The 12,069-nt window shown below is 39.2% G+C and overlaps 1 protein-coding gene across 1 annotated transcript in view; it reads left to right on the forward strand.

Moving 5' to 3' along the window:
- ARHGAP44 (Rho GTPase activating protein 44) overlaps positions 1-12,069 on the forward strand; it is a 294,933-nt gene that overhangs the window by 183,489 nt on the left and 99,375 nt on the right. The window contains exon 7 of the mRNA XM_042781948.1: positions 7,642-7,759. Within this exon, the coding sequence (XP_042637882.1) occupies positions 7,642-7,759 (118 nt within the window). The remainder of the gene's footprint in view (positions 1-7,641; positions 7,760-12,069) is intronic.

Here is a 12,069-nt window from a genome sequence, read left to right on the forward strand (position 1 = left end):
GTTGTGATGTCACCCATTTCATTTCTTATTCGTGTTATTTGTATTCTCTCCCTCTTTTCCTTTGTTAAATTTGCCAGTGGTTTGCCAATTTTATTGATCTTTTCAAAAAGCCAACTTCTGGTCTTGTTGATTTTTTTTTTTTCTATAGCCCTTCTGTTTTCTGTTTCATTGAATTCTCCTCAAACCTTGATTATTTCCTTTCTTCTGGTGGTTATTGGCTTTTCTTGCTGTTCTTTTTCAAAGTGTTGGAGTTGTTGGTTTAAAGTGGTGATTTTATCTCTTTCTTCTTTTTTGATGTGTGCATTTATTGCTATAAATTGGCCTCTGATCACTGCTTTTGTTGTATCCCAAAGATTTTGGTATGTTGTGTTTTCATTCTCGTTTGATTCGAGGAATTTTTGAATTTCTATTTTTATTTCTTCTCTTACTCAGTCTTTCTCAAGGAGGGTGTTGTTCAGTTTCCATGTGTTTACCCTTTCCTGTTGATCTTCCTATTGTTGATTTCTAATTTGATAGCATTATGATCTGAGAAGATGCTTTGCAGTATTTCGAAGTTTTTAAATTTATTAAGGCTTGCTTTATGGCCTAACATATGGTTTATTATGGAAAAAGTTCCATGTGCACTGGAGAAGAATATATATTGTGCTGCTGTTGGGTGAAGTGCTCTGTAGATGTCTATCAGGCCAGGTTGGTGGATTGTATTGTTTAGCTCTTCTGCATCTTTGTTGAGTTTCTTTCCAGTTGTCTGTCTTTCAAAGAAAGTGGTGTATTAAAATCTCCCACTATGAGAGTGGAGTCATCTATTTAGTTTTTCAACTCTTTTAAAGTCTGATTTATGTATTTTGGGGATCTTTCATAGGGTCCATATTTATTTATTCTGGTTGTATCTTCATGGTCAGTTGATCATTTAATCATTATATAATGTCCTTCCTTGTCTCGTATGGTGGTGTTTGTCTTAAAGTCAATTTGATCAGAAATAAATATTGCCACTCCTGCTCTTTTGCAGTTGCCATTTGCTTGATATATCTTTTTCCAACCTTTGATTTTTAGTCTATTTTTGTCTTTAAGTCTAAGGTGTGTCCCTTGTAGACAGCATATTGATGGGTTTTGTTTTCTTACCCAATCTGCAACTCTCGGTCTCTTGAGTGGTGTATTTACTCCATTAACGTTCACGGTAATTATTGATAAGTTTGAATTTGTTGCTGTCATTTTGTTATGTGTTTTTCATGGTGTTCCTGGTTTCTTTGTTCCATATTTTCTGTGCTGAGCTTATTATGTTTATGAATCGTGTTATCACTTCCTTTGTTTCTATTGTTTTAGTATATGCTGAATATTTGTGCTTGTCCTCTTTTTTATTGTGATGTGAAGGTTTATCATTTTTCTCTGAGTTTACACTATGATTTATAATTTTCTCCCCAAGTTTAGAACAGACCATTCTGTCTTGCAACTCTCTTAACTTCCTCACCATTTAGAAGTTCTGTAACTACACAGTCTTTTCCCTCTTCCTGTTTGTAGTTGTCCTCACTTGCCAGTTGATGTCTCTAACTCCCTGTTTACAATCTTGTAAGCTCATTTTATTTAGGATATGTCCATAGCTGTGATTTCTGGATTATATCATCTTGTGTATTAATTGTCGGTTGTCATTTGCTATTTTTGGTTCTCTGTTCAAAGGGCTCCCTTTAGCATGTCTTGTAAGGTTGGTCTGGTTTCAACAAATTCCCTTAGTTTCTGCTTATCTGGAAATCTCCTAATTTAACCATCATATTTGAGGGCCAATTTTGCCTGGTATATAATTCTTGGTGGAAAATTTTTCTCTTTCAGGGTTTTATATATACCATCCCTTGCCTTCTCGCTTGCATGGTTTCTGCTGAGAAATCAGAGCTTATTCTTACTGGCTGTCCTTTGTAGGTAACTTTTTGTTTTTCCCATGCTGCTTTCAGGATTCTGTCTTTGTCCTTGGTTTTGATGAGTTTGATGATGATGTGTCTTGGTGATTTTCTTTTGGGGTCTATCCTGTTTGGGGTTCGTTGGACTTCCTGAATGGATATATTCTCATCTTTCATCATTTTAGGGAAGTCTCCTCCAGCAAATCTTGGACAATTTTCTCAGTGTTTTTGTTTTTCTCTTCCTGTTCTGGAATTCTAATGAGACATAAGTTATTCCTTTTGATGGTATCACATGAACCTTAGACTTTCTTTTCGTTTTGCTTTTTTTCTGATTGATCCCTTTCCAAAGAAGTATTCAGGTATTTGTCTTTAATCTCATTAATTCTGTCTTCCATCCCATCAATTCTTCTCCTTTGCCCTTCCAATGTGTTATCTATTTCTAACAATTTAGTATTAATCTTCTGCATTTCTATTTGAAGATTTAGAATCATTCCTAATTTTTCTTTATTTTGTCATTTTGTTCTTGTATTTTCTACCAAAATTCTTCTAATGTTTTTCCTGTGTTTTCTTTTGTCTGTCTCTCAATCCTTTGAAGATACCTAAGGATAATTCTTTTGAATTCTTTTTCAGAGAGTTCCAATGCTGCTTCTTCCTCAGGGTTGTGTTCTGAGTCTGTATCTCGCTCCCTTTTTTCTACCACTTTATCCTGCTTCTTTGTGTGGACTGTGATGGTCTGTTGTTTCCGAGGCATCATGGCATTTTTGTATTTAAATCTCTGTTAACTGTTTGTGAAGAGCAGCCAAGGGTGATTCAGGCTCTTCTTCATTGTTTTTTATCATTGGCACGTTGGTGGAGAAGGAGGTAGTGGCTCTCGCTCAGTAAGTGAAGTTGCAGGAATTGTGGGTGTAGTTGTGTCTTATGGGGACTGTTACTGTCTCCCACTCAGTTAGACAAAGATTACAATTGAATAATGCTCAGGAAAGTAACAGCCCATGGACAAAAAAACACACCATGTAATCTCACTGGAACAGTAATCAAAAAAAGAAAAAGAAGAAGAAGAAAAAAGAAAACCTGCAATGTCTGGGGATAGGTCACTAAGAGATAAAGGTAGAGAAGGAGAATAATGAAGAGAAAAATGGGAGAAATGCAAAAAGAAAAACAAGGAATGGGGTTAACCTCAAGAAAAAAAGGGAAAAGAAAAAAAAAATAAGTTGATTAAAAAGAAAAAATTTCAACCAGACACAGGGAAAAGAAACAAAGCTGAAAACTAGGACCTGGAGTGGAAGAATAAGAATAATATTAAAAAGGACAAAAGTATTAGTAATAATAGTTGTTTTAAAACAGGCAAACTAATCACTAGAAAAAAGAAAGTGAAAAAGAAAGAAAAATAAATAAGAATAAAAAAAGAGGAAAAAAAAAAATCAGAGGACAGGGCAGGGTACCCAGGCTCCATCTGAGCACACAGACTGTGATGGAGTTCCTGTGGTCCCAGAAGGTAGGTGGAAGTGCGTGATGGCCTCACCTCCGTTCACCAAGCGGGTGTGGGGTATAAGAGTAACAAGAGGAATGTCGCACCTTTTCATTCTTGCAGGTCCCAAGTGTCCTTGGGGTTGCTGGCACATAGAATGTGTTCTTAATTCCCTGGAATCTGCGAGAGTGCTATGTCTTTAAATTTTCAAAATTGTCAAGCTGCTTGTAATCCTTCAAAATGGCAGTGCCCTCTGGACCAGCAAAAGTCCACAGCTCAGGTCGCCTTTCTCTTCATCATCTCCATTTATTCCACAGCCATCAGAGCAGTCCTCCATGCAGTCTCTGGCTAGCAGCGCTGATTTTTAGGTTAATTCTTAGGTCTTACCACTTGGGAATCTCCAAGCTGTCTGTGCCGTGCCATCAGGATTGCTCAGGTTCACTGCCAGACCGCAACTCCGTCTATCTCCTTTTTTGGTATACTCTTGCAAATTCTTCTGCTAGTTGGGGTTTAGTCCACTTCTGTATCCTTCACTTCAAGGCTCAGGGGTCCAGGATTATCTTCTGTGTCTGTGTTAATTGGTTTCCCTTTTCTTTGTTGAAGCAGGTCTGTACAGTCTTTCTGCCTAGTCTACCATCTTCTTGATCTTTTTTTTGATTCATCCCTTTTCAAAGAACTATTCAGGTATTTGGCTTCAATCTCATTAATTCTGTCTTCCATTGCATTAATTCTACTCTTTAGCTCTTTGAATGTGTTATGTATTTGTGACAATTTAGTATTAATCTTCTGGATTTCTGTTGGTAGATTTAGAATCATTTCTGATTTTTCATTTATTTTGTCATTTTGTTCTTGTATTTTCTTCCAGAATTATTCTAGGGTTTGGTTTGTATTTTCCTTGGTCTGTCTCTCAGTCCTTTGAAGACAGCTAAATATAATTCTTTTGAATGCCTTGTCAGAGATTTCCTATGCTGCTGCTTCCTCAGTGATGTGTTCTGGGTCTGTGTCCTGCTCCCTCGTTTCTACCACTTTATCTTGCTTCCTTGTGTGGACTGTGATGATCTATTGTCTCCAAGACATCATGGCATGGTTGTATTTAGATCTCTATTAACTGTTTGTGAAAAGCAGACAAGGGTGAGTCAGGCTCTTCTTGGTGGTTGTTTATCATTGGTCTGTTGGTGAAGAAGTAAGTGGTGGCTCTCAGTAAGTGAAGCTGTGCGAGCTGTTGGTGTAGTTGTGTCTTATGGGGACTGTTGTTGTCTTCTCCTCAGACAAAAATACCAATTGAATAACCATCAAACAAGTAAAGACAAATGGAGAAAAAATACTCTGTGTAATCACACAGGAACAGTAACCAAAAAAAAAAAAGAAAAAAACAGAGAAAAAAAACTTGCAATATCTAGGGAGAAGGCAATAAGGGAAAAAAAGGTAGATAAGGAGAATAATGAAGAAAACAATGGGAAGATCCCAAAAAGAAAAACAAGGAATGGGGTTAACCACAGGAGAGAAAAAAAAAAAAATTCAACCAGAAACAGGAAAAGGAAAAAAAGCTGAAAACTAGAACGTGGGAGGGGAAGAATAAAGAATAATAGTAAAAAGAACAAAAGTATTAATAATAATAGCAGTTTTAAAAAGACAAACAAACTAAAAAAATAGAAAAAAGAAATAAAGAGCCAGGCAGGGAGGGGCACGGCACCCCGCTCCGTCCAAGTTCTCAAACTGGGATGGAATTTCTGCTGGCCCTGAAGGTGAGTCTGAGCGAGGGATCGCCACACTTCTGTTCACCAAGAGGGTGTGATGTATAAGATTAACAAGGGAAATGTCGCACCTTTCCAGTTGCCCGGGTCCAGAATGTACTTGGGCTTCCCTGCAAGTGGATCCTATTCTTAAGTCCCTGGAATCTGGGAGAATGCTGTCGCTTTAAAGATACAACATGGTCAAGCTAATTTTAAACATTCAAAATGGCTGTGCCCTCCCAACCTACGAAAGTCCTCAGCTCAGCCTGCCTTCCTCTCCGCTTCTTGCCCTTTTATTCACCAGCCACCAGAGCAGTGTTCCGTGTAGTCACTGGCTAGGAGGGCCGATTTTTAGGTTAATTCTTAGGTCCTACCACCACTCAGCAATATCCAAGCTGTGTGCCATCAGGATTGCCACCAGATTGCAGCTCTGTATATTTCATGAAAATATTTTCATGAAAATTCTTCTGCTAGTTGGAGTTTATTCCACTTCTGTATCCTTCCCTTCAAGGCCCAGGGGTCCAGGATTATCTTGTGTATCTGTGTTAATTGGTTCCCCTTTTCTTTGTTGAAGAGGGTCTGTGCAATCTTTCTGCCTATTCCACCCTCTTACCAGAACTTCTCAAAACCTTTTTAAGTGATTTGTCTACTGATGCATTTTCTAAGTGGCAAAGAGTCTTTTATTTCACTATTTTTTGCTAATGGCAAAGAGCACTTTATATTCTTTTTTGTCTCATAGAGTCATTCACTTTTCTTTCTTGTTTGCAGCTCACATAATAAAAAGGAAAAATTGAATAGGGACAACACCTAGTGATTAGATTCTTGACTCTCAAAAGGAAGGTGATAATCACTTTTCATCTCTGTATTTGAGGCTGCAGAATATGGTCCATGAGTATATTTAATTTGTTACCATGTTTCATCAGGGCATTTAAAATGAACATATCCAGTTTCTCTTGTCAGTTGAAACTTCTGGTCACCCCGCAGCCCTACTCCTGCCTAGACCTCATCAGATGGATCTGAAGAGCAGCTACCCCCTTGAACAGCACATTACCCCCTCTTCAGTACCCCCAACCCCTGCCTCTTCCTCCTGACTTCCTAAGACTGAAGCCAGGCACAAGCTGCTGTTAGTCATCACAGCTATACTGTTTTTCTTAGAGTTGAGAAATAGTTTTATGTCTTATGTCTGTTTCAAAAGCAGGTAATGAATGAATAATCACGTGAACTAGTTTTTAAGATAATGGCTCATTTGATTAATTTTTCTTACTGCTGTCACCTATAAAGTTTTATGTTTGTAAACCCAACAAACTAAGACCATGGATCCTTTTATCACCACTTTACTGCTTGAGCAGGAATGTAATGTGATTGGACACTTTTTCAGGGCTTCCTTTTGGTAGTTTACTGATAATGAGTTAGCAGCCAGAAATGTATGTCACCATAAGTGAAAGCCAGTATTCACTCCAACCTACAAAAATAAATGTTTTTTTTTTTTTTTTCAAAAAATCAATGAGATATCTAAATGTTGATATTAAGATGTTCTGTGCTTACCAATGTAGAATTTTACTTTCAGTCTTGGTTTTAATTTTACCTGATTGTCTTTCCACTTTCCACTTTCCATTTGCTTCAGCCAAGTAGGTGAATGTATCCAAACTCAAATACCCACAGGATAGTCAGGGAACATAAATCAGTGGCATAAATAAAAAATCATACCAGTTGCTGTTGAGTAGACTCTTACTTATGGTGACCCCCCAAATGTCAAAGTAGAACTGTGCTCCATAGGGTTTTCAATGGCTACTTTCTCAGAAGTAGCTCACCAGGCCTTTTTGTCAGTGTGCCTCTGGGTTGACTTTAATTGCCAGCTTTTTGGTTAGCAGCCAAGCACATTAATAGTTTGTGCTACCCAGGAACTCCAAATGAATGACATAGGCTATGCTTTAAAGACGGTGATGACAGTTTTCATTTGGCCTTAGTTTTTAGAAGACAGTAGGGGTGTGGCAAACTGAAGAGTATGTGCCCTCTCTGAAGGGTCTATAGACCTTCATCTTCAGTCATCTGTTGCTGCATGTCTCCCTTTTTTCTGCTCCAGTAGTAGAATTCGCACCTTCTGTGCTGGAAACCTGGGGTTGTTTTCAGCCAGTGTATCTCATGTGCAGCCACCACTCACCTGTCTTTGGAAGCTTGTGTGTGTGATGCCATTATGATGCTGAATAAGCTTCCAAACTAAGACATACTAGGAAGAAAGACCTCATGGTCTACTTTGGAAATCAACCAGTGAAAACCATATGGATCCCAGTGGTCCAATCCACCCCTGATCATGGGGATACCAGGCAACATTTTCTTCTCTTGTGCATGGGGTCACTATGAGTTGGGGGCTGATTTGATGGCAGGTAATACCAACAACAGCAGTACATAGTATGTTTCTATTATCTCTCCTTTCAAGTAAGGATATGTAGTTCCTGACTAATATTCATAACCAGGTATTTTTTTCTTTATCCCACAACATCCCAGAGTCTCTATCTATCTCACACCTCTCCTTTTTTCTCCTGTTTTCCATCAGGTGGCAGCAGACTTCCAAGTCTTCAGGTTTGTCCAGCAATTTACAGCCTGCGGGTGCCAAAGCTGATGCCCTCAGGGAAGAAATGGAGGAGGCTGCCAACAGAGTGGAGATTTGCAGGGTACATGCTTCCTTTGCTCCTCTACTAGGACAGACTAGGAAGCTATAAGGGAGTCCCATTTTGTTCACTGGAGTTCTGTAAAAACCCTATTACTGACCCTCTGGTTGAGCCAGATGTCCCTAGGCTTGCCTACTGGCATCTCCAAACAGCCCAGGATAATCCCAAAGAGTTTGGCTTTGATGGTGACCTGGTCAAGGTAGTAATAGTTGGTTTGTCATTGGTATTCCATTGGTATCATTGGTAGGTGAAGATGAAATGATCCTTGTTGCTGCATGATGCTTTTGCAAGTCATCTGATTGCCCAGTAGTGAATTCTAGACCACTTCAAGGATGGTTGAAAATTTAGACAACTAGAAGAAACTTTGTTCTCTGTTGATATTAAACTATTTATCTTCTTGTTTACCTTTCAGTATTTCATGAGTCTTCTAATCAGTTCTTTGCCTGATGGAAGGCACTTTTCTTTGTGGTTGAAATGCCAGCCAAGGAGATAATCATAGAAAAGCAAACTTCCCTGCGTTTTAAGACAGGTGTGCATTCTAGGAACTGGGCCATTGCATTCATGGAATGATGCCTTTTGTTATACTTGTTCAAATACTTGTTACACTTCCTATCTACTCTCCTGACAGACATTTTATAGGACTTAATTAGCAATACACCAATCATGATACTCTGTGTATATGTACTCTATATACATTATATGTGTCAACTTGGGTTTCCCAGGAAACCAAAAGTATATTTTGCTCCAGAAACAAAAATACCATGCTTATGTCACTGTTTTGGATATTTGTTGTCTTAATTACATACAGGTTTAGAGGAGAGTCCCTGAGTGTTATGAACAGTTATTATGCTAGGCAGCTGGTCAAAAGGTTGATGGTTCAAGTGCAGCCAGCAGTGCCTCAGAAGAAGGGCCTGGTGATCTGTTTCCAAAAAAATAATCAGCCATTGATAGCCCTTTGGAGTATAGTTCTACTCTGACATACATGAGGTCTCCATAAGTTGGAGTGGACTCAATGACAACTGATTTAACCACTTTGAATGTGGATATCTCTGTTCTTCTTGGCTGTTGCTAGTCTTCTCAACTTGCATATTGGCTTAGTCTTTTACAGCCACCTTGTTTTGGTGCTTTGACCTTACATTCAGTCAGATAGAATTTCTTTCTTGAATTAGAAACATTGAAAGATTTCTAAAGAATACATTATCTCTCAGGTTATAGTACTATGGGACCAAGCAAAGTAAGACCAATACTTCAGACCCAAGATTCAGCGTGAGTAAAGCTGATTTGTCATTTGAACTCCCATGTAAATGGCAAATATCTATTGGGTTCTATCTGTGAAGTATAACTCTTCTCTCCTGCTGAGTTCACTTTATGTATTCTCTACCCATTACCATGGATCTACATGCTTTAGTTAGGAATGCTTTTTTTTTTTTTTGAAAAAGACAGGTGAGGATGATGTTAAGAGGAGGTGGTGAATATAAATATCCATATACATCAGAATAAAAAAATTGATAGCTTTATAATTCTTGAATAGATTTATACCTTTGCTGTTGTACTCTTTCTCTATGCATAAATATATATGAATATATATAACTCTTTAACAATTATAGAAGCTATACATTTTCACAGTTACTAATAAAAAGTACAAAAAGTACAAAAATATATCAAGAAAAACATCCTCCCTGCCTAGCAACCTTTCTGTTTCCAAAGGTGACCAACATCCTCCCAACCAATATCTGTTAAGACTTTATTGTGAACAGTGCACTTTCTTACATGCTAAGTGTCCATAAAAGTTGAAGTCTGTTAATAAGGTGATAATGTAGTCTATAATAGGAATATATATACTACATGATTTATTTAACTATTTTTCCTTCTGAAGGATATTCATACTGGTGTGAGTTTTTGTTTACCATCACTAAAAATGATATAATAAATTGTTATATATATCCTTACATACTAGTAATTATTTTTTATAAGGTAGATTCCCAAAAATAATATTTTTATCAAAGACTAAAAATATTTTCTTTTAATAGATATTGGCAGTTTACTTCTCTAAAAAGGAAGTTACCGTTCACATTCCCACCAGCAGTGTATGAAAGTGCACATTTCCCCTCCTCTTCCCCTGTAATGTATGCTGTTATAGTTTGCCAAACTCCTGGGTGGGGGAAAGCTATCTCTAGGTTATTTTCATTTCAGTTTCCATGAATGTTAATGGTGGTGAGTATCTCTTCTGTATTTATTAGATGTTTGCATTTGCAGTTTGGTGAGTTGCCTATTTGTAAAATTGATCCCATACTTCTGTTTTTTGTTTTTTAAATATCTATTTATAAAGTTCTCTGTATATTAAGAATATTAAGCTTTTTTCTTTTTGTTGTGTTGCACATGTCTTCCCCAGTCTGCCATTTGTCTTTTTACTTTGTTTATGTTGACATCATCCATTAAGAACTTAATAGATGATTCAAAATGGAGTCTCATCAGTAAGCACCACGCTATTTCCCTCTAGTATCTTAGTGCTTGAAAAACTAGGTACAGCAGTTTGAATTAGGGATTTTGGTGCTCTAAACAGCTCACTGAATCAGAATACACCAAACACAGAAGAGCAGAATTAGAGGAAAGGCACAGGAAGATTATTTAAGAAAGATCTACCTGGCAGAGGATGGACGGGCAGCCGAGAGAGGCCATTGGAAACTTCCCTGGGTCAGTCACTGACTGGCGGGCAAGGGCGGCCACCTGAGAACCCCATGAGCCAAGAAAGAAGACACCCTATATCAGTGTACCAGTGACCACAAAACATCCCAGCAAACAGCCCCAAGGATCTGCCTCCAGCACCTGATTTTATCAGTAACTTGTGTCACCTAGTGTAAATGGGTGCACGCAGCACCACTGAAACTCAAACGGAGAGCTGACTGGTGCTCCAGGAGGGTGAGCTCGTTCCCCTCTCAGCAGGTCACTGAGTAGGATTGGGTCAGGCTGGGACATTGTGCTTATCTTCGTCACTGATATCAGGACCACAGTTTACTAGCAGGTACTCTCCCGACTCCAGCACAGCTAAAATCATGTGCATCTTTGGTGCTGCAGGTGGGCAGTATCACAGACAATCTCCCGAGCCATTCGCAGTCTGGGGGGATTGTGCCAGCATCCCAGGCAGACGGGGCAGGTAGAGAGAAGAAGCTGTGGCTGAGTGCGGTCCCAGGAATTTGCCTTGGATTGGCTTTTTTGCGCCGAGGGGCTCAGAAGTGGGGTCTTTGAGTGTGCCTGAGCCTGGTGGAAAGTGGCAACTCCCTAACAACAGGAATCTTTCCTGAGATTGAGCCGCATACTTGTGAATAACTACATCGTCAATAACAGCACGCACAAAGCTCTAGAAACCAACCCTAGTAACACCAAGCTTTCCTTCTCCTGCTCCCAACTTCTTTGCCAATAACTTCACTCATTCAATAAAATAAACCATATTCAGCCAATTACCATAAAACCTCCTGGTTCGAACTCTAACCCTTCTTTATGACAAACAGAAACACATATCCACATTCCACACAGTGATTCCACCATCACAAAGAAAACAGCAGAGCGACCCAACATACCTGAATCAATAATAAAATAAAATATACCAGCTTCACCTTTTCAAAATACTAAACCATAAAACCAAGACAAAACAAATCAACATGGGGAGTTCCCACAAGATGGCGGACTAGGCAGAAGGACTGCACAGACCCTCTTCAAAGAAAAGGGAAACCAATTAACTCAGACACAGAAGATAATCTTGGACCCCTGAGCCTTGGAGGGAAGGATACAGAAGTGGACTAAACCCCAACTAGCAGAAGAATTTGCGTTAAAATACCAAAAAAGGAGACATACGGAACTGCGGTCTGGCAGCGACATGAGTGACCCTGACAGCACAGACAGCTTGGACATTCCTGAGTGGTGGTAGGACCTAAGAATTAACCTAAAAACCACCCTGCTAGCCAGGGACTGCACGGGGGACTGTGCACAGTGGTTGGGGAACAAACAGAGAAGGTGAAGAGAAAGGTGGGCTAAGCTGTGGACTTTTGCCGGTCCGGAGGACACCGCCATTTTGTAGGTTTAAAAAGCGGTTTGACTATGTTGGATATTTAAAGAGACAGCACTCTCCCAGAATCCTGTGGTGGTAGGATTTAAGAATTAACCTAAAAATCCCCTGCTACCCAGGGACTTCACAGAGGACTGTACACGGTGGCTGGGGAACAAACGGAGAAGGTGAAGAGGAAGGTGTGCTGAGCTGTGGACTTTTGCCGGTCCAGAGGGCACCGCCATTTTGAAGGTTTAAAAAGTGGCTTGAC

The sequence above is a fragment of the Orycteropus afer genome, unplaced genomic scaffold (genome assembly GCF_000298275.1).
Source record: "Orycteropus afer afer isolate SDZICR_OR568_19922 unplaced genomic scaffold, OryAfe1.0 scaffold00199, whole genome shotgun sequence".
Classification (NCBI taxonomy): domain Eukaryota; kingdom Metazoa; phylum Chordata; class Mammalia; order Tubulidentata; family Orycteropodidae; genus Orycteropus; species Orycteropus afer.